The sequence below is a fragment of the Eublepharis macularius genome, chromosome 1, assembly GCF_028583425.1.
Source record: "Eublepharis macularius isolate TG4126 chromosome 1, MPM_Emac_v1.0, whole genome shotgun sequence".
Classification (NCBI taxonomy): Eukaryota; Metazoa; Chordata; class Lepidosauria; order Squamata; family Eublepharidae; genus Eublepharis; species Eublepharis macularius.
Window position 1 is genome coordinate 212,778,901 of NC_072790.1, and position 23,296 is coordinate 212,802,196.

Consider the following 23,296-nt stretch of genomic DNA (forward strand, 5'->3'; position numbering starts at 1 on the left):
GTGGATAGCCCATATCCACAGATGTGAGGCTTCTTTGCAGAGAGTTACAGAAACCATTCCCCCCTGCTTGTTCAGGTAATAGAGTGCAGAGGTATTGTCCGTCTGCACCTGAACCCTCTTGTTTCTTAGCAAGCCTGCAAAAGATGTAAGTGAGCAACGTATGGCTCTCAACTTCAAGACATTTATGTGTAGTTTAGGTTCAGGTATTGACCATGTATTCTGGGGAATAGAAAATTCCCCAAAATGGGCTCCCCAACCTACAAGCGAGGCATCAGTAGTTAAGCTAACCTCAGGTGGATGTATACCAAAAAGTGTCCCCCTGTTGAGGTTATCTCGACTCATCCACCAGTTAAGAGACTTCATAATGGCTCTAGGGATGGAAAAGCATCTAGACTGTGATTCTCTGGTGGGGTCAAACTTCCTGATGAACCAGTTTTGGAGGGGTCTCATAAAGAGACTTGCAAAGGGCACTACGCAGGTGGTAGATGCCATAAGTCCCAATAACCTTTGGATATGAATAGCAGGCTGAAAGCAATTGCTCTCAAAGCGTTGTGACAGTGTATGGAGGGATTCCAGCCTATCTATTGGTAGAAAGGCCCTACAAGCCTTGGTGTCTAATGTGGCGCTTATGAATTGCACCTGTTGACTTGGTTCTAGGGAGGATTTCTTCCAATTAATCAACAACTCCAACCTATAAATCGCGTGGATAGAAATCTCAATACATTGAAGAAGTGCATCTCTAGATTTGCCTACCAGAAGCCAATCATCTAGGTAAGGGTAAATGATGCATCCTTTGGGTCTAAGAAGAGCAACAACAACAGCCATGCACTTAGTCAAAACATGAGGGGCTGAGGATACCCCAAACGGTAGGGCAGCATATTCAAAAATTTCCCTATTGTAACAGACACATAACTATTTCCTGTGTGAATAATGTATGGAGATATGAAAGTAAGCATCCTTCAAATCTAGGACTGCAAACCAAGAATCAGCATTCCAAATATTGAATAACATTAGAGAGAGTCAGCATGCAAAATTTTTCATCTTTAATGAAAGCATTACGTTTTCTTAAATTCAAGATGGGTCTGACTCCACCCCCTTTTCTGTCAACTGTAAAATATTTGGAATAAAACCCAAAGTTACGAGTCCTGAGGGGAGACTCTCTGTGTGGCCTCTTTTGATAATAGCTCAGAAATGGCCAAATGCAGTTCCTGGGAAGGAGGTGCTGTAAATCTCTCCATAGGAGACAAGGGTGAAGTCTCAACGAAATGCAAGCGGTATCCATGCCTAACAATGGCTAGAACCCATGAATCAGTGGTTATAAGTTTCCAATGCAAAACAAATGGTGCCAATCTGTCCAGAAAAAACCCCGAATTGCACCTCTGGTATGGCGATCAGTCAGAAAACAGGTTTTGGATTCTGGGTTTGCTTGGGAGATTGAGCCTGAGCCTGTTTGCTTCTCGATCTACTGGATCATCTCCCCGTGTTGCGGTGATAGGAAGAGTATCCCTTATGGGTTTGGTAAGGTTGATAAGGCTGGTAGCCATACCTAGGGTTTCTTGACTGGTACTGCTGTCTGCCCTGGTTACGATATTTGTAATGCTGTTGTTGGAATTACTGGTTCGTAGCAATAACACCGAGGGAATGCGCAGTTTGTCTATTGTTCTTCATCTGCATGAGGGATTTGTCCATCTTCTCAGAGAAGAGTGATGCACCCTCAAAGGGAAAATCCTCTATCTTTGATTGCCTGTCCGGCGTCAGGGCTGTAGATCACAACCAGGAGTGTCTACGCAGCACAGTGGCCAAAGCCATAGTTTTTGCTGCACAGTCAGCCTCGTGTTTTGCTGCAGTCATTGTTGTTTGGCAGGTTTAACAACCTCACCCTGTAACACACGCACGAGGGGCTTCTTGTCCTCTGGTAGATCAGATATGTAGGATGAGAGTCGTTGCCATAAAAATAAGTTGTAGGATCCCATGATGGCCTGGTAGTTTGAGATCTTAAAGGTCAAGGCAGCAGATGAGTTCACCTTCCTCCCCAGTGAATCTAGTTTACGTCCCTCTTTTTTCACTGGGTGAAGAATGGGATCCATACTTGTGTTTTGGTTGAACTTCGTCTGTGACCAAGGAAGATGGTCGAGGATGGTTGAAAAAAAATAAACAGTCTTGTTGTTTCAATTTATAATAGCCTTCCACTTTGCGTGAAGTAGCTGGGGTGGATGCCAGTTTCTTCCATATCCCATGAGCTATGTCTAGGAGATCTTCTACTACTGGAAAGGCAACCGAAGATGTACTATCTGAGTAAAGAGCCTATCTTTACCATTAAGTTTAAAACAACAACTAAAAGGTAGTATTTGTAACAAGAAACGGGGGGTTGCATTGCTGTTGGACGTCAACAGAGGAAAGGGGGTGGGGAGGGGGTGGGGAGCATACTATATCTGTAGGGGATAATTAGTAAGTAAGATGTAATAACATTTATATGCTATGTTAACCATCCAATAATTTTTTTTTTTTAAAAAAGAGTAAAGAGCCTGGAGCACCTTGCTTTTTGGCTTAGGTATGAAGGATGAAATGTCCAACTCTAAGGCTTTAGCCATCCTGAGAATTTGCTCGGAGAAGAGGCAGTAGTCTTCAGTAGGAGAAGGTGATGTGGTATCTCCCAGCACCTCCTCAGGAGATGGATATGATGTCAGTTCTGAGATCCTGTCACAGTCTCTACATCCTCCTCAGAGCCCGAGGCAGAATGGGCAGTGCAAGTCGAGTATTGATGCACAGATGTGCCTGGGGCTTCAGAGGGTGGTTGCTGCACCTGTACTGGGGGCATTGAGCTGGGGCTGACTGTAACCACAACATAAATTTCTGCCAGTTTGGAAAAGGCGGTTGTTGAGTGTGAGAGTACTGCCACGTTGGGAACACAGGATTTGAAGTGGTCGGAACGGATGAGGGTGTCCATGAGACAGGAGTATATTGAACCAGTTGGATGGATTGTGCAGTAAGGCCAGACATCGGAACCGAGGGTGTCAGAATCAAGGCCTTCGAATCCGATTGATGAGGGTTCGGCACTGCAGAAAAATCTTGATCTAAGTCCTCGCCAAAGCTCTCTCCTTCTTCCTGCTGAAAGGCAGGCGTTGGTGGAGGAGATGGTGTAGGTGGAGGCCGCAGTATCTCCTCCTCTATTATGAGAGGGGGTTGAGGAAGCTGAGCAACGTTTCTCCTTATGTGAAGCAGTGGAGGCAGGTCTCTTTGAGTGTTTTGTCTTAGCTTTAGCTTTCTTGGGAATCAGTTCCGAAGAGGCACACTCTGGTTTCGTCAATTCCAGGGATCGACGTTTCAAAGAACCTGCACTCTGCTTCCGATCTGTATCAGTTCCCTTGGATGGCGATTCCGATGCAACAGATGATGCCCTCTGATGCCTGGGAAAGTCTGGGTGTTTAGGCTTCGGATCCGAGGGTTTGCAACCGATGGCCAGGTCTGACTCAGCAGATGATTTTGCTGCTGGTTTTGGGGACCCCGATAAAACCATCTCCCACAGGGCTACTTTAAGTCGGGAAGCCCAGTCATTGTGCGCTTTAGGGGTAAATCTCTGGCAGTGACGACAAGCGGCAACATTGTGGGATTCACCCAGGCATAGCAAACATAAGCTGTGCTCATCTGTGTGCGGCATTCTGGTATCACACTTAGCACACTTTTTGAATAACAGCTTCTGCGACATAGTGTTGATCTCACATTGTAACTTCAAGAGAAAAAACTATCAAACTACTAATATTAACTATATCAACTATCTACTATACTATAATATGAACTATGAACCACTATGAACAACTAACAACTATTAAGTAAACAACTATCTAACAAGAAAAAAAGGGCTGTAAATAGCGAAGGAACAGAGCGAAAGAGAACTGAGGGGGCGCTCCCCGGTCCTGTGCAAAGGCAGGAAGGTACCATGCATACACAGATCATGGGGGGGACGCCCCCTCAGGAGTTCTAGAGCTAGAAAAATCTCTCTCCGGAACAGGCCTGCGCAGGCACAATCCCAATGTGGGGCTGCACAGAGACACAAAGACAAATTTGCAATTTAAAACAAAGCCCATTTTTAAAAAACCCATAAATAACAGAAGTGGCACCTACACCTTTAAGAAACAGATGCCCTCTACAGCAGCAATTGTGGGAGTTGCTAGGCAACCACAATAATACTGCCCACAGTCAAGCCTTGGGTTGCTGTCAGTAAAAGGCAGGGGGAGCGGGCAGGACCCTTTCTAAGGCTGTTTTGGCTTCTGAGGAAGAACTCATCAGAGCCAAGCTTGGCAGCAACCACCAACAGGCCCAGCCACGTGCTACTATTCAACAGTAGCTGCAGTACAAAAGTCAGTGGTGTTTAGTGTTATGCAATAACTATTATTGGCCCTCCACCCTGTTTTTTGTGACGTGTGTGCGTTTAAATGTTTTTCATTATTTCAAATATTGTTTAAATTTAAATTGTTTTAAATTTGTTTTAAATTGTTTTCTAGTGTTTTAATGTTTGCCACCTTGGGGACTTTATATTGGGTACAGCACTGGCATACAATTTTTAAAAATAAAATAAATAGTGATTAGAGTTTCAAACTAGGATCTGGAAACCCAGGTTCCAATCTCCACTTTGCCATGGTTCTTACTGGGTAATCTTCACCAATCACATGCTCTCAGCCTAACTTATCTTACAGGGTTGTTGTGAGGATAAAATGAAAGAGGGAGAATGGTGTAAAATGCTTTAGGTCTTCATTGTGAAGAAAGGTGGAACATAAATTAAATAAATAAATTGTTAAAATAGTTTAATGTGGGGGCAGATAAAAAGTGGGTTGGTAGATGGGAAGGAGAGAAGGAAGCAGGAAAAGGTGAGGATACAGGGACTGCCAGAAGGAAAAAGAAATCATGTGGGAAGGGAGATACAGGGGAAAGTGAGGCGCCTCCTACAAGTTCTTGTAATTAGCTAATTGCTATACATATATCGGGAGATATATGGTATCGATTCATTAAAATATTGTGTGTACTATTATAACAGGATGATAGTGAATCATTATGTCATGCATTTTCCTGTATGAAACAAGAGTATCTTCTGAATAATTTACTCCACATGGACTGGCCTAAGGAGCTCTGGGAACACAGTCATATCATAAATAGTTTGGCCTGAATATACTAATAAAAATTGCCCCTGCAAAAGCAAAGCAGCAGCAATTTCCATGAACAAGCTAGGCTGAATCTCTGAGTAGAACAATTTAGTAAATTAATTCATAGGGTTACCATAAGTCATAACTCAGAAATGACAGAAATACAACACATGGCATAACAAACCATTAAACCATTTTCCATCTTAGCAGGACAAAGAAATTTTAGCTACCTTCAGAGAGTTCAGTAGATCTGTTTATTTGTTCAAGTTCCCATCCAAGATGCAGTGACTCATCCATACTTTGCTTCTGAGCCATTTCTAGAGTCATGTTTTCCTCCATAAGTTCCTCAATTTTCTTCCGATCCATATCACGTTCCTTAAACATTGTTTACGTGAAACTCTTTTAAAAGTTCCTCTCAAAGTGCAAAGAATTTTTTTTTAGATTTATTTAACAGGAGACATATTAGACTACATACAGAAGCTTCAACATTTTCTCATCTTTACTTCTATGCACATGCTTTATCTAAACTGATTAAAGATTATATTTGGAAAAGTGACTTCAAATGAAAGTAACTGCAACAAGACCCTAACTTTCACAGTACCAAAAACTGTGAACCAATTAGGTTCTATTTATTGTGTACTTTGAATTGTGAAGTTGGTAAGAATAAATTAGTTAAATTATCAAAATTAGAGTTAATAGTTAAGTTTTTAAAATTATCTGAGATCTCATATGCTTACCATCTCCATATCATGTAGTTTAGCTTTTAATTGTAGATTTTCCTTCTCCAATTCATGCAATTTATCTGAACGAGCCCGAGTTCCCTCCAACTGATCTTCCAACATTGTCTTTGTTTCCAACAATACTTGATTATCTTCTTTGAGTTCCTATAAGAGTTACAGAGAAATACTAAATTGGTGTTCACTATATGTTAAGTGTTAAACAATGCATTGAACAAAAAGTAAAAAACCAATGATGGTATTTTCTGTCAAGCTTTTAAAGGTATCTCACAAAAATGAATTTGGCAATATGAAGTATTAGTGACACAGGATTGGATTCAAAAGTAGTCTTTGTGTTAAGAATTTCACAGATTTTCCCCTGTAGGTGCAATACCACTCCCCTGTACAGCATATAAGGAAACCTTGGATCTTCAGAAATGGCTTGCATGGTGTCCCACGGGGATGCAGAAGAGAAGGAGAGGCAGGAGATTTTTATTCAATGACCAAAGCTACATTCAAGGTTCTTTGGATCCAATCAATAATTCTTAATCTTGAACTAAAACTCATTTACCTTTCAGAATTCACTCTAGATCACACTGAGACAGAGTCCAAATTCAAATGTCAAAATCCTTAAAAGTAAATATCAACATGGAGCCCCAGCGTAAGCAGTTAGACCCCTCTCCACACTGACAAGGCAGTTCATGGATGAAATATTATAAACCCCTTCCTCCTATGCCATAAGTCCAAGGCACTTCCTGGCTCAAAGCAGAATGAATGTCAACTGGGTAGAAGCCTGGAAAACTACCAGAGTATGAGTCAGACTGACTGACTAACTGACAGCCCCTCCACGCCTCAGAGAGACACAAAGATAACAAGGTTTCCTAAGAAAATCCTTGTCTAATCCCACCAACGCCCTGCTAAACTTCCCCTCACCCACCTATCCTAATTAAAGCTATTCAGCAAACCTGGTAGCTTTCCCATCCAGTGCTTACCAGATCATCAAGCAATATTTTCACCTATAGTCTATCACAGATAATCACTTCAAGCCTGTCCCAACTCATTGTTCTATCTCTGGACAAACCACCCTTTAACTGAGTTTCCCAGACATGTGTTCTGTGAGTGTGTTCTGGATCCATCATCCACACATCCCCAAATCCGTTTGGGTCTCTTCTCCTCGCTGTGAAATGCTAGTTGTTTTCACTGCTGCCTCCGCAGACCCCTATCTTCAAGACTGTTAATTATCTCCCTCCTTGAAACTGCTTTCTCCTACTTTCCTCCCTGACTTTCCTAGTTAGCCTTGTATGTGTGCTGTGCATGGTTCTCTGTATGTTTGCCTGTTATGTCTGTTTAACAAAAAACCCTTTCCAGTTGAAAATCTGCCTGACTTATCTTAGAGTTCTCTAAAAGAATACGCCCTGTAAACATTGGTGGAGATTCCCAGTTACCCCCTCTTGCTTGCCTCAATGCTAATTCCTACAACCAATTAAGGAGACCTCCTATTTGGGTAACACCAGGGCAGGAAGGAAGATATTGTGATAGTGTCCTTCAAGGGGGCAATGTGCCTTTGCTGAATCTGGGACCCTACAGAAAGTTCTAATTTTTGATGCATACTTTTTACATTCACTCCAACCCCTTCCAGATGCTGATAGCTGCAAAGTCCTGGTTGAGAACAGCAAACTCCTCCTCCAGAACTCAAAAGCTTAGACATTCCAAAAGCCAACAATAAGTTCCTTTGAAATTAATAAGAACCTGAAAATATGTCCTTTTTTAAGCATGCAAGATGTAAGCATCAATTAAATAACACAGACTATTTCCCACCTCAGTTGGTCATAATCAGATTTCATATATACATTTTCACTTAGAAAAAAGATTCATGATATTTTTAAAGAAAAGCACATTGACAGGTGTTTCAAGTCCAAGAAAAGGTATCTACACAGCTAAGAGCCAACTAATACATCATTTGTAAAAAAACTAATAGCAACTATGCATGTAGAAGATTTGTACTATGGACATAGGAGGGAAGGAATGTTTAACTATTGTTCCTCTGCATAATTTCCTGATGCAAATGCTACATTCACACAGAGCTGCTTTTGCCCCCAGGAGAAAAACACATAGGAATCCATATGGCCAGGTGTTTCCCCATGCAGAGCAGACAGCCGCTCAAGATGGGTGTGTGACGCACATCAGGAAAACAGCATGGGGGGGGGGAGGACTCTTTTAAAAAAAAGAATATTCTGTGAGAAACTGGCAGGCAAATCTTTTAAATAAAATGTTTAAATTTCAAGTCACCTCCACTCTAGCCTTGTAGAATTCAATATCATGCAGCCTCTCTTTGTATCTGCTGACTTCACTTTCAAGCTTGTCAACACGGATTGCCTTCTCTCTGAGAGCATCCAGCTCATCTCGATATACTCTGGCAGAACGTGCATCCGAAAGCAAATTCATATTCTAACAAATTAAAATAAAATTGTATATTTAACATTTATTCAAAATCATATCTGGTAGAAAATAAAACTGATACTATACAGTACTGTCAGTTGACAGAAGGGTTAGTTTTCATGAAAGTTTGGACAACTGAAGCATGAAGAAAGGCATTAAGCAATATGAATCACTGATGGCACAGAAAAAAATAAAATGTGGTGGATTCATGTAAGAACTCTAAATGCCCCTAATCCATCCCCCAGGACAAAAATCTGCTTAATTGTCAAAGTGCTCCCTTAATATGTGTGTCACAGATTAAACTGGTAAAAACAAATAACTACACTTGTGTCAAGCATAGTGTCTTGAAGAGCAATCTTCTGTTTCCAAACCTCTTGCTGTAGTCTCTTTAATTCAGCTTCAATCTGTTCCAATTCTTGCTTACAATCCAGCAACTGTTCAGTCTTTTCCTCACTTTAAAAAAAAGAAGTCAGTTAAAATATGAAACTAAAGCCTTAGTCTACACACACACACACACACACACACACACACACACACACAGAGAGAGAGAGAGAGAGAGAGAGAGAGAGAGAGAGAGAGAGAGAGAGAGAGAGAGAGAGAGAGAGAGAGAGAGAGAGAGAGAGAGAGAGAGAGAGATGAATGAATATTCATATCATGTATGAATATTCTTTCTTCTTAGTTCACGCAGGACTAGAGATGTAAAATTTCTGGAAATTTTGAAGCCATGGAAATAAAACCCATGTTGGGGAAACTGCAATATATGCAATACTGACTTCCGTATCAAACCTAAACCTATTTTGTTGCTTTAACAACATGAAATGCATCATTTATAATTTAGCATATAAAATTGTATTATTTAGCATATTTATGGATTTGGATCTAGCATGTTTTTTCATTCTATCTCAACTAATTTCCTACCTTGCTACAGCCCTAACCATGCATTGCTCTTGTCCATGCAAATCCATGATCCTCAGCATACCTTTTTTGCATGGCTGCAGGAGATACCCTTCTCCTTTTCCACCAGCAAAAATGGAAGATTTGTATTCACTTACCGTGAAGCTTCCTTTCTCGGTGGTGTGGGAGTGGGTCAGTCTCAACTGATGGGAAGTAGCTCCTCCTCTTTTTGCAGGGTCGGCCAAATCATGCGATCCCCTGTGGGAGGGCTCTTCCCTGGCGCGCCAGTTCTCTTCCAAGACCTCTGGACTCTGCTGCTTTGCTCTGTCCTTTAATACTGTACTTCACTCTGTTAACAAAACTGTAACACTAATACAACATTTAACTACCAACTCAATTACTCATAACATTAAACATCTGAGTGGGATTAGACTGACCCACTCCCACACCACCGAGAAAGGAAGCTTCACGGTTAAGTGAATACAAATCTTCCATTCTCCAGTGGTATGGGAGTGGGTCAGTCTCAACTGATGGGATATACATCTAGCAGTATACCCTAGGGCGGGCAGGTTTCCTCACACAGCGTGCTGTAGCACCCTCCTTCCAAACGCTGCCTCTGCCAAAGCCATCTTATCTACCTTGTAATGCCTTGTGAAAGTATGCACAGACTTCCACGTAGCCACCTTACATATCCTCTCTTGAGAAGGGAAGGCCCTATATGCTGCAGAAGTCGCTGCCCCCCCCGCAAAGAATGAGCCGTTACCCCCTTTGGAGGAATCATCTGTCTAGCCCTATAAGCTAGAGCAATGCAGTCCCTTATCCATCTACTCAGAGTGGAAGTGGACACCTTCTCCCCTGACGAACCCTTTCTAAAGGAGACAAACATCGTTCTGTCTTACAAAAAGTGCCATTCTGTCTAAGTAAAAACTTAGTGCACGTCTCACGTCTAACTTATGCCATTCCTTCTCCCTTTCATGTTTGGGATTAGCACAGAACAATGGCAAAACAATATCCTCACCCCTATGGAAGGCGGAATTCACCTTAGGGATGAAGGTAGGATCAGGCCTGAGTACCACCCTGTCATTATGGAAGATACAGAGCTCTGCATTTACGGACAAGGCTCTGATTTCTGAGACCCTCCTAGCTGAGGTAACTCCTACTAGAAATAAGGTCTTAAGTGTCAACTCAAGAGGGCAAGAGGCCATAGGTTCAAAAGGCTCCCTGGTAAGTGCCCTTAAGACGACATTCAGGTTCCACGTAGGGAACCTATGGACCTGCGGAGGATTAATGAGCATGGTCCCCCTCAAAAACCTACGGATGTGTGGGTGCCTGGTGAGAGACGTTCCCCCTTTAGACCCCCTAACAGCCGAGATGGCCGCAATTTGTCTCTTGAGTGTGTTGGTACTAAGTCCTTTACTTAGTCCCTCTTGAAGGAACAAAAGTACTTCTGTCACTGGTGCCGTCAATGGTTCACAGTTTCTCTTTCCGCACCAGTCATGAAAAGTCTGCCACGTTTTATTGTAGCTTCTATTCGTGGATCTCTTCCTGGAGGCCAGCATAGTAGCTATGACACAATCAGTATATCCTAGTTTAGCGAGCTGTTCGCACTCAATCTCCAGGCTGTTAATTTCAGCGATCCCGGGTCCGGGTGAAGAATCTTCCCCTGTAACAGTAGGTCTTTCCAAAGTGGCAGTCTCCATGGCTCCACGATCGAGAGTCGTTTCAATTCTTGGAACCACTGTCTCCATGGCCAGAAGGGAGCAATCACTATTACCTCCGCTCGTTGCTGAACTATCCTTTGAAGTACCCTGTTTAGGATCTTCAGCGGAGGAAATACATAAAGAAGAACTACTGGCCAACCTTCGTTTAGCGCATCTATGCCCAGCACCCCTTGCTCTCTTTTTCTGGAGAAAATTTTTTGTAGGTGGGCGTTCTGAGTCGTGGCGAAAAGATCCACTTGTGGTTCCCCAAATCTTTGACACACCTGGCTGAAGACCATCCGATGTAGCATCCACTCCGCCTGGTCTACTTTGTTCCCGCTCAGCCAGTCCGCCACTGTGTTCTGTACACCTGCCACGTGTACTGCTTTGATTGATTTCAGGTTCCGTTCTGCCCACAGCATGATTTCCTCTGCTTCCGTGTTTAACCTTCTGTACCTGTTTCCTCCTTGCCTGTGCACATATGCCTTCAATAATGTGTTGTCTGTCTGTATCAGTATGTGGTGTCCCTTCAGTACTTCCTGAAGTTCCCAGAGTCCCAACTTGATGGAACTCAGTTCCAGCCAGTTTATGCTGTTTTTCCTTTCCTTTTGCAACCATGCACCTTGGGCCATGCTGCCCCTTGCATGTGCTCCCCATCCGGTCAGACTTGCATCTGTGGTCATTATGACCCATTGTGGTTCCCTGAGAGGAACCCCTTCCTTGAATCTGTGCAGTGCTGTCCACCAGTTCAGTTCTGCCTTCAGCGCCCCTGGTATCTGAATGTGTTGGTGTTCCTTGTGTGCTATAATCCTCTGAAAAGGTCTTAGGAACTTCTGAAGTGGACGGGTATGGAATCTGGACCATGTCAGGGTGTCCTGACAGGATACCATCATTCCCAGAAGTTTTGCCAACTGCATAACCTCTACCTCCGTCTCCCTCTGAATGGATGTCACTAAGGAGACTATCTTGAGTTGTCTCTCCTCCGAGATGAAAGCTTTGTCTTTGGCAGTGTCCAGAATCACTCCCAGGTGTGATTCTCTGCGTAGGAGAGAGAGTGCTCTTTTCCCTGTTGATCATGAATCGATGATCCTCTAGACAAGCAATCGTCTTCTGAATGGTCTCCTCCCCCTGAGCTTGGGAGGGAACCTTTATAAGTAAGTCGTCGAGGTAAGGGAACAGGGAGACCCCCTGTAGTCTGAGGGCAGCTACCAAGGTCACTAACACCTTCATGAACACCCTGGGCGAAGACTTGAATCCGAAAGGGAGAGCTTTGTATTGGTAATGTTCTCCATTATACGCAAAGCGTAGGTATCTCCGGTGTGCCCCCCTGATCGGAATGTGCAGATAGGCCTCGGATAGATCTATGGAGGCCAGAAGGTCCTCTTTCTGTATAGCCCCCATAATGGATCTCAGGGTCTCCATTTTGAACTTGCGTGAAGCAATGAACTGATTCAACCAGCGCAGATCCAAAATGGCTCGGACATCCCCGTTCTCCTTTGGAACAATGAAGAACACCGAATACACGGCCTTGTTCCAGTGATGTGTAGGAACTGGTTCTATTGCCTTGATAGTAAGAAGGTGTTGGATTGCCTTCTGAATTTGCAGATGTTTCATCTCCCTGGAGTTCCGTCGTATGAGAAACACGCGATTCGGGGGTTTCCTCTGAAATTCCAGTGAGTAGCCCTTTGATACTGTCTCCAGCACCCATCTGTCTGTCACTGTTTCTTGCCACTGTTCTGAGAATTCCTGTAGTCTGCCCCCGATCTGCATGTTTGTCGTTCGAAGATAGTCATGCCTAATGGGCTTTCTTTTGACCTTTGGTCTGTTGGCCAGTCTTTCGAAAGGAGAAAGACCTGTTGTCACTTCTGGGCCTTGGCTGCCACCTACTCTTGTAGGGCCTAAAAGTACTCTGCCTACTGGGACGCTTAGGGTCACGAAAGGAGTGTCTGTCCTTAGTTCTTATGTCCCTCTTCTTTGATGGGAGCACCTTCTTTTTCTCTGTATCCTCCACTAGATACTTGTCCAAGGCCTCCCCAAATAATTTGGCACCTGTGAATGGTATCGCTGCCACCTTGCCTGAGGGTCTATGTCCCAGTTTCTCAGCCAGGTATTCCTTCTTGCTGCAACGTTGAATCGCATTGCCCTAGATGACATCTGGAAAGAATCAAGGGTAGCGTCTGCTGCGAAGGTCAATGCCAATGCAATCTTTTTAACCTCGTTCTTTATTTCCTTCGGTACCTCTCTGCCTGCTGCCGCCAGATTGGAGGCCTAAGTGAACGCTGCTCTAGCTAAGAGGGACCCAGTGGCTGAGGCCCTGAGGGAGGCAGCTGACGCTTCGTAATTTCTGTGAAGGGTCTGCTCGATTTTCTTATCTGATGGGTCCTTGGGCAGTCCTTCAGCATCCATAGGAAGCACGGATGTGGTGGCTAGACTAGTAACCGGGTCATCAACTACAGGAAGTTTGATTTTTCTTGTAGCCTCTGGAGCTAAGGAGTAAAACTTGTTAAACACAGATTGAACTACCTTAGGCTTGGCTGGGTTCTCCCATTCTGCCTTCAAGATACTATGAAAGATTGCTGGTAGAGGAACTTCAGTCTGGGTACTACCCAACTTAGGGAGAACTCTCTCTAAACCTTGTGGAAAAGCAGGGTCTGCATCCTCTCTCCCCGTACCTGTCTGGGCCAATTCCAAAGTCCTCAGAACTTTGGGGAGTAATTTGGAATAGACTTCCTGAGGGAAGAGTCTTGTTTGAATTACTTCTCCTGTTCCCTCCTGTTCATCAGAAAGCTCCCCCTCCTCACTCTCAGAGTGCTCCCTTGAGGCTTCAGAATCTAGAGTCCTCTGCTAAGAAACTTTCCTGTCATTTGCTCCTTTTAGCAGGGGGGGGAGTGGAAGGGGGCAAGGACCTAGTCCTTTTATTTTGTCGTGTGTTAGCCCTGCCCTTTCCAGAAATGTTCTGGGTCTTGAGATTATTCAACACTTATTGAAACCCTTATTCATTTCTGACTTAATCCAGGTTAATAGGTTGTCCTTGGCCTCTGGACCTGAGAGGTCTAGCTGGCTACCTTCTTGGCCTTGGCTACTGGGGCCTTGAGAAGGAGCCGTGGAGGCGGGGGAATTAGAGAGGTCTAGGCCCTCGGCCCTCCCGGTCACCATCTTAGACCCTTGCGCACCCGCCTGATTTGCCATTCCCGCCAAAATTCCTTTCCCTCCTAAACGAGAGAAAAAGAGAGGAGGGGGGGAGAAAAGAGAGAAAGAGCTTAGTGCCAGTAAATGGACACTTTACCACCTCTCCCGACAGTCTGCCCTGATTGCTCCTACACGCGAGCAAAAAACTCCCTTCCAAGCCCAGTGCCCTACAGGGACACTTACCAGGCCTGTAGAGGAGAACTGAGCTCTGTTGCTGCCGCGGCTATCACACGCGTGCTTTTGTGAGGTTTGTGCCTGTGCTTCCCGCGGTGTTCCGTCCGGCCGCCTGCGCCTCATCCGTCGTCTCCCCACACGCCGACGTTCGAATGAGTGGAGTTGCCCCCTCGGTGTGAAGATATGCTATCGCCGAGGCGACAACCCAGTGCCAGCTAGCTTCCCCCTCGCCTCGCAGCCAACAGCTTCCTCCTTCAACTGCGCCTCCGCGTCTCTCGGCATCTTGTTGGAGGTGGGGGGAGGGGGTTCAGGGGGGAGGGACAAGCCCTTCCTTTTCCCCTCTTTCCTCTGGCTTTCACTTTTAACTCCAACTTCCTTAGGTTTCCTTTTCCTTTCTTTCCTTCTTTTTTTTTTTTGGATCATTAGCTGTAAGAGCTAAGCGATTTGACTCCCTGCCAGAGCAGGGCCGGTAAAAAACTGGCACCCCAGGGAAGAGCCCTCCTACAGGGGATCGCATGATTTGACCGACCCTGCAAAAAGAGGAGGAGCTACTTCCCATCAGTTGAGACTGACCCACTCCCATACCACTGGAGAAAGCAGGTTGGATGCAACCCAACAAACAGAGACTCTGTAGAGATTAAGTTCTACATTATGGTGATGTGACAGGGTTCTGAAATACCTGAAAACTAATTAGGTATGAGTCTCATGTATAATCTCACAGAGGATTACAGAAGTGGAGGAAGCTGAGCCCTAGGAGTCTGTCTATGTTGTAAGCTGACTGGAAACACTATTTCTGAAACTTCTGGACTAGGACCAAGATAACTCTAAAACTTTCTTATGGAGAATAATCCATATCCTCAAACAGTGTCTGTGCCCCAATGAAGAGGACATTTTCAGTGGGAATAAGGGTTATCTTTTCCTAGTGTACAGGACCAAACTCTGAATGAGGCTTAGTGTAAGTTACCGTTTGGTATGTTCCCAGTGCTGAGATTATGTTTAGCATGAGTATTTGCCTCATGTGCTGACTATTGTAAATGTGGAGTCCTCACAAGGATCAGTAATACTAACAATAATAATAGTACTATTAAATAGTACACTGTACTATTTAATTTGTTCATAAATGATTCAGAACTGGGGGTCAGTAGTGTTGGACTAGATGAACCACTGGACTCGTCCAGCAAGGCTCTTCTTATGTTCTTAATTTTTTTCCCCATTGGGATGTGTGCTGCCTCCTTACAAAGGTTTCTTATCTCATAAGTCATTGCCAAATACATAAAGGAAATTGTAGAAGGGGATACTGCTAATCATGAAAATACTCGGAATAATACTCTCTATCCAAGGACATGCAAGTCTGTTTGAAAATGGTGCAGCATCATTATCAGTGGGCAGAACAAATATATCACCAAGCTCAACCAAGACTGCAAAAACAACTACTACTTCTATGCCACAGAGAAAGGTAGTCTTGGGAACTGAAAGCAAGTCTCTACTTCTTTTTAAGATTGGGTGAGCAGGTACAATACCTTTAGCCTTATACTGTAGAGATTTATCTTTGTGTTAAGACTTAATTTCCACGTTCTAGGCTGGAAGCTAAGACTGGCTCCAATAAATCTCCTTACTACTATAAGCTTTCTACGATGAACTGGTTGATATAGCATTCAGATATAAAGACTAGCTAGGGATCTTGTCTTGAAAGCAAAGGCACAGAGGCCAAATAGGAAAGATGCTTTGAAGGAAACTGGGGTTTCACCAATGACAGCTGAACACTAGTATATGAACTACTGAGAACTTTTCCCAGAGTACTGCTTTTAAACACAAAGCCCTATCACTTCTGACCTTCAGGGTAAATTGCTTGCAAACAGAACAGCAAGACATGTTGTGCCACTTTCCAGGGTGCACAGAAGGGTTTAAAAAAGGCAATAAAAAGACAAAACACTGTGTAATACAACCACTTTCCCCAGCATCTAAGAGAGAACCGGGGGAGGAGATGCTCCCCTTTTACTCAAGTGACACACAAACAGGAAAAACCATTCTAAGGAAGGGGTAGCTTTAAAATCGTCCATGGTTAGCCTCTGCAGGGCACAGTTCCCATGTGGGAATATGAAGATGAACTCTAACAGACTGACTAGCAATACATCTTAAATTATGAAGGTCCTGATTCGGTTTCGTTTTCCCGGCCATGTCGGACGTTCCTCTCCGCAGGTCCGGGGGGAACTGTCTGAGCAGGCTGACTGGGCGGTTGACCCGCGAGGGTTAACCTCCAGGACTCCCAGGGAGGGAGCCTGGATCCGGGGCGCTGCGGGAAGAACCCTCTGGAAGTAATGCAGGGGGTAAATTGCCCGCTTGCTCCAATGGAGGCCGGCAGACTTGCGCAGCACCGCGTGTGCTGCCGGGCCATGGAGAACGGCAATAAGCAGATTTAAGGTGAAGACCTGTAAGTAAGCGAATCCCTTCTGATTTTTAAGCGTATGCGAAGGATCGGTGGGAATTGAAGCTAAAAAGGCGCAGACTTCTTCCCCTGCACCGAGTTTCGGAACTTAGTTGGCGCCCCCCCCTAAGATGGCGACAAGAAAGCAGAGCCCAGCAATGAGTAAATCAGTGATGGCGACATTACAGGGGAAGGGGGAAATGTTGGAAGAGCTGGTGAGACGAGCAGTTTTCGATGCTGTGCAGCCCTTTGTAGCGAAATTGAATGAAATGGGGCAAAAGGTTGATTCAGTGGAGAGCGAGGTGAAAGCCATTAAAGAAACAGCGACCGGAGCAGAGCAGTCTGCGCATGAGAACGCAGTACTCATGAAAGCAACAAGTAAGGAAGTGAAGCTTTTGGAGAATCAAATAATAGGATTACAAGTGGACCGTGCCCAAACGGTATTGCGTCTTCAAAATGTAAAAGAAGAGCAAGGTGAAAATTTAAAAGATTTGGTGTCTGGACTTTTGGCGCCATTCGCAAAGGCAACTAAAGAAGAGATAAAAAACGATATTTTGGAAGTCCAGCGGACATCTTCAAAGTATGCAATGAAGTAGCAGCTGCCTCGCGAGATTATTATTGACTTTTCATCTATCAAGATTCAGGACACCATCTTAGACAATTCGTATAATGTGGACTTGGACTATTTGGGCAATACGGTTAAAATATTGAAGGATGTTCCATTTTTGGCTCGTAAAAGAAGACTCAAATATAAAGGACTTGCGGCTTTCTTGAGGAAATGTGATATAAAATTTAAGTGGCTGTTTCCAGAAGGCGTCTGGTTCAGATATAAAGATCAAACTTACAATATTACATCGGACGCGCAGCTGACAGACTTTTTGTTCAACCATCAGGAGTTTCAGCAGGAAGAAAGTTCGAAGTCTGAAGGGGAAAGTGGGGGGGAGGAAAGAGCGGGCGCAGCTGCTCCAGCTGCGCAGAGAGAATTAAGACCGAGACGCAAGGGGGGGGGGGAGAAGTTCTGATCCTGAATATAATCTGTATTGTATAAGACCTACCAATCTGACAGCATATTAGAAAGTCAATTTTTAAGAAAAATTGCAGTATGAAGGGAATACAAGACATGTAGTGTAGTGTTTGTTGTTTGTATGTTGATTTTCCATTTCCCCAGTTCTCCCTTCCCCTTTTTTTTCCCTCTCCCCTCCCCTTTATACTTTTGTAGTCTTCTGTAGTTTTTTATGTTAGATATTAAAAAATAAAAAAATAAAAAAATAAAATAAAATAAAATAAAATTATGAAGGTCCTTAAATCAAAAGTATGCCATCTTGCATATAGTCATTTGTTTTCCAGACTGTATGTACTTTTTAAAAAGGAAGCATAAATGATTATGTATATTAGTAAATTCTTTTACTATCTTAATATATATCTAAAAATTTGGCTAACAAGGATTTGTTTACAAATAAGTTTCTTACACATGGTAAAATGCTAAATGTTCTCAGCGATGACTATACTTCCAATTGTGTGCTCAGCTGAACTGCAAAAAGAATTGTCTTTAATTATACAGAACATACCAATGTTCACTATTTAGGGTATTAATCGTCAGTCAATTTAATAACAGCAATTTGCATTAATTTCCCCTGTGCAGCTGTTTACAGAATATCTTGGGCAGGCTTGTTTCAATAGACATGTAATAATCCAGTCATCAGAAAATAAGATCTATTTCTTTTATTGTATTACAGTACTCATGATGACTAAAATGTATTACTTTGTGTCTACTGCTGGGCGGAGAGAGAACTGACTAAAGATAACGATTAACTCTGCCAGTTTCAAGATGATCTAGTCAAAACTCTCCTACAAAAGTATATTGTTCTTAAAGTTTTTATAGATATAGATTATACTGTAAATGTTCCCCCGTCTCTCCATGGATAAAGACTGCTGGAACTCCCAACTCTATCACTGTTCAATGCAAGATCAGTGATGAAAACCATTCCAATGGGCCAAGCTGAAGCTACTGAACTTGTATATATAACTGGAACATAACCAAATGGAGTCTGTGCAGTATCACATGCCCAGATTTTTCAGATCGGTACTTGGTATAAAGTCAGGTATTAACTGGGGGTCAGGGAAGGAGCAGAGGCTGGTTTTTATAAGATCCATTTGTCTGTTGGGTCATAGAATACCTAATTAATTTAATATAGAATGCTGGCTCATAGTGTTACAATCCAAGCATATATTGAGGTTTCTGCTGGTATATCCTTTGGACCAAAGCTGATCCTAAAGACAACCCTGACTTGGGGGATGTGTGGCTATTTAATAATTTAGATTTTTTTTTAAACTGACTGCTGCAAAACCCAATAAAATAATTCTTAAAGGTATACGATACTAGTGAACAAAAAGTTGCTACATCCTGTGGAATTGCTCTGGATGCAAGATGGACAGCTGAACTAGGACTGTCTCTACTGGGCCTCATCTCTTTCTGCCAACTATCAAGAGGCTGTGGTTTCTGCTTACAATTTGCCTCTATATAGATAGCTCTAAAAGTAATCCTGAATCCAGAGAAGTTATTGAGATTTTCAGATGCTGGTTAGGACAGCTGAATGCCTCTCCCTTTGAGAATACAGGGTGCAAAATAGTTTAAGAACAAATGTCAGTGGATAAGCTTCTGAGCACAGGTTTAAAAATGCAGATTTTAGGCTGTCACATTTCGAGATCAGAAAGCAGCTTTCTAGCATGTGCTCAAGAGCACTGTTTTACAAAGAGTCCAAAATCTTTCAAAGAATCTGCATAAGTATTTCACAAAAAAGATATACAGAGTTAGATTCCAATTATTTTATACTCATGCAAAGCACTTCCACCAGCAGAATAAGGACAGGAGCAATTTTTGCTGTTTTCCTCTTCTCACTGAAGACCCCTACTTAGCCCCACCCCATAGGGCAACTAACTTCCAGGCAGTGGAAGATAAGAAAGCTCCTTTCTAAGATCACTGCTGAGCGCACATAGAACAGTATCAAAACCAAAGTCTTCCAATAATTAAAGAGTTCTGCAAAATGCAAGTCTGTTAAGAAACAGATACTGGTGTAAAAACTTCTCTAAGATTTTTGCATCTGTTTTAAATGACATGGTGCATAGTTCTTAACACAACAGGCATGGAGGAACAGAGAACAGAAAGATCTCATCAACATGAGGGTACAATACATTGGTACTGAACTGCCGAATAATAATTAGGTACACGATTTATATTCTAGTTGTATTTCCCGAGCTCTAATGCAGCCTCAAGGCACATTCATAACTTTTTATACAAATGTTTTTTAAATAAATGTTTGTATTTTAAATTCTTAAACATATATGATCAAGCATAACTGTGTTTCCTGCTTCTTCTAAAATATCTTCTGTTCAGAGCCATAATCCTGTAGCTCCTCCATCCTGTAATGACCCTACTTTCTGGAGTACCCATGGAGTCTGCTGCTCCCTTTTGTATACTTACAGCTCTTGTCTAAGTCTTCTGATCTTTGCTTTGGCATCTGCTAGCTCCACTGATAAATGCTGTCTGCTTTCAGTACGTTTCATGCCTGGAGATCCAGAAGGTGATTGTGCTGCTGATGCATGAGGTAGAAAATGAAGAGAATCTCGTTCTTCAGAGAGTTCTATGATAGTCTAAGGTATAACAGAATTTTTTTTTCAGATAGGAGCATAAGGGTAGGTAGTCTTTGTAGTAAGAAAATGGATGCACGAAACAAATGAATACAAGCTCAAAGGCATCCTAACATCTGAGCACAATTCAGCTGAAAGAGCTACTACTCACCGTGCAACAGAAATTTCTGGGCTAATGCAATTGGAACTGCTTATTTGCTCAATTACTTCATGAATTTATTGGGACACTAATTTGCACATATTTGTCTTGCGTTTGAGTTCATTCAGCGTCCACAGGTTTTAACCCACTAATCTCAAATCCAACACTACCACTGACCTCACAAACACTCTCTTATCTTAATGACAAGAAACCTGACAATCGTATCTTGTATTTTAGTAGCTTATTGATGGTTTCAGCTGCCAGCTATTCTCAGTATTACAGCAAAAAGGTTTTTTGAAAAAAGCACAGAGACAGCATCGCGTAAATTTTAGGAATTTTAATGAAATTCAATCTTTCACAGTTGAACGCACCTACTGTCCCCCCAAAACCTACATAGCATCAACAGTAACATTCCCAATTGCATTGTTCGTATATTATTTCCTTCTTAGCCTAAACAACAAATCTGAAAAACTAGTAAAAGATATATACCTCAGAATGCTCATCTCGCTCATCTATAAGTCTTTTTAAATGCAATGCCATATTCTTTAAGAGGGGCTCAACATACTCTTGTGACAGAGCACCATCTTCCATCCACTGCAGATCAAAAACATTTTCCTGATTGTGTGTCACCTGCAGAGAAAGAAATCGAAGTGAAGTGAAAATTTGGCCATTTAAACAATAAGACTACCAAATATGTACCTTATCTTACTGTAACCTGCACGAAGCTAGGAGGTATTCTTTTACTTGCCTCCTAGGTGACAGCTGACATTTGAACAGTCAGGAGAGGCAATCCCAGTGAGCAAATTACCCAGCAATTACTAAGAGGAAATGTACTGGTGATGCAAATTAATGGTTGTCCAGTTTCATAAGTTAACTAAACACACTTGTTGATTACAATTGTATTACCAAAACAAAAGAAAAAAACCGTGACTGGCTTACTACTAATATCCTTTTGGACACAATAAATCAGATTCTGATAGAAAACAACCCCTTTATAGATAATCAGTTAATAACAGAAGACAAAAACATCCACGTCAGCCAATTAGTAGCATCACACATTTCAAAGTTATTAAAGTGCAATAGTGCCTGTAAATTTATATTTTCAAACTGCAAATACTGGCTTTAAAGGGACAATGCCTCCTTATCGAACACTAATTTGTCCAATACAAAATTTATATAACAGTATAACCCAGAATAGAAATTCATCAATATGCAACACAATAATTCATAAACAGTTACATAAATACAATTTTAATATCGTTAGTAACCACATATCATTAGTAACCGCAAAGGGTTTGCTAGCAACAAATATCTTGTTTCCGTTTTCCCTTCTTTACAGCAGTTACCAAGAATAACGGGTTAGTAATCTTCACATATCAATTTTCATGCTCAATGGCCGCTCACTCATGGGCGTGTTTTAAAGGACGGTAGTAGTAAGCCAGTCACATTTTTTCTTTTGTTTTAGTAGCTCTATTCCGTGGCTCTCTCTTTTTCTACTGATTACAACTGTATGGCAATGTTTGATTATATAACAAGAGGAAGTTGTGGAAAACAAAGCAGTAACTATTTCTAACATTCAGAGGGAATATATGCAACCAATTGTATGCATGTTTACTAAGAAGGTAAGCACTGGGACTCGCTCCTTAGTGGTGCACATCAGGGGTGTGTGCTTCAGGTATTCGATTCGGGTTAAAACCTGAATTGGGCCCAATTCGGAAATACTTGGTATACCGAAGTGGGTATTTCCAAAGCGATTCAGATCACTTAGGAAATATTCAGAATAGCCAGCAGCAGCCATTTAATGGCTATTTGCATTTGCAAACAGCCAGAAAATTTCTGCAGGAAGCTAAAGCTTCCTGCCCTTTCTTGGAAGAGGGGAGGGGGAGAGGAATGAGTGACTCACTACCTCCTCCTCACCCCTCCCATCTAGAAAAAAAGGTGGGAATCTTGCTTTCCTGACTGTTTGCATTGCGTTGCAATGCAATGCAAGCAGCCAGAGATTCCTGCCTAATCTTCAGTTTGGGAAGGGTGAGGAGGGGTGAGTGCTAGACTAGGAGTACAAGGGGGAGGAGGGCGAAGGATTAGGGAAGGGAGGGGGGAGTTAGGAGTGTCCAATCCCACTGCTGCTTTCTCCTTCCAGCCAATGGAATCTCTGGTACGAGATGCAGCAGGGGATTTAATTTACAGGCTGGCCTTTAGGCCATCTTCCATTGTGTTCCTGCTGGCCTAGAGAGAGACAGTAAGAGAGAGCCTGTTTCTCACTGTCTCTGTATTGGCCTGTCCTGCCTGGAGTGAACTTCTGCTGTGCCTGTGAGGATTATCTGACTTACTCAGCACTGGACTTCAGGAGACTGGAAGGAGAGATTTTCTATTTAGGGGGGAGGTGGAGAGGAAGGGAAGGGAATTTAACTTGAAGATTTTTACTTTTAATTACTTTATTTTTTGTGGGGGTGGATCCTTGTGTGTGTGTGTTTGTTTGTTTGTGGTGGCCTTTTTACTTGCTTTGAGTGGTTGCTAGCTGGGGCATTTGTTTTTTGTTTTGGGTTTATAGTTTAGTTGTGGCTTTTATTTTCCAGTGGGCCTGGGCCTTAAAGGTTTAAAGGGTTAGGTCTTGATTTTCTCCATTTGTTGGGGGAGAGTTAGTATTTGGATTACTAACCTGCTTCCATTCTGTTCCTGGCCTAGAGAGACTAGAAAGACTCTTGCTGCTGCTGCGGCTTGTAGAGGCTCTCATCTCCAGTTTGGCTGCAGCTTGCCACTGAGGAGGAGAGGACTTCACCCAGGGAATTCCTGCCTGCTTGCCTGCCTGACCATCGCTGGATTGCAGGACTGGT

General features: G+C 42.8%; 1 protein-coding gene across 2 annotated transcripts in view; it reads right to left on the minus strand.

Annotated features, from left to right (window-relative positions):
- Nucleotides 1–23,296, minus strand: part of CCDC88A (coiled-coil domain containing 88A) — a 241,170-nt gene that overhangs the window by 121,968 nt on the left and 95,906 nt on the right. For both annotated transcript variants that reach the window (XM_054986666.1, XM_054986660.1), the window contains exons 7-12: nt 20,952–21,092; nt 20,157–20,326; nt 8,665–8,746; nt 8,144–8,302; nt 5,876–6,022; nt 5,369–5,513 (exon numbers count right to left, since the gene is read on the minus strand). In XM_054986666.1, the coding sequence (XP_054842641.1) occupies nt 5,369–5,513; nt 5,876–6,022; nt 8,144–8,302; nt 8,665–8,746; nt 20,157–20,326; nt 20,952–21,092 (844 nt within the window). The remainder of the gene's footprint in view (nt 1–5,368; nt 5,514–5,875; nt 6,023–8,143; nt 8,303–8,664; nt 8,747–20,156; nt 20,327–20,951; nt 21,093–23,296) is intronic.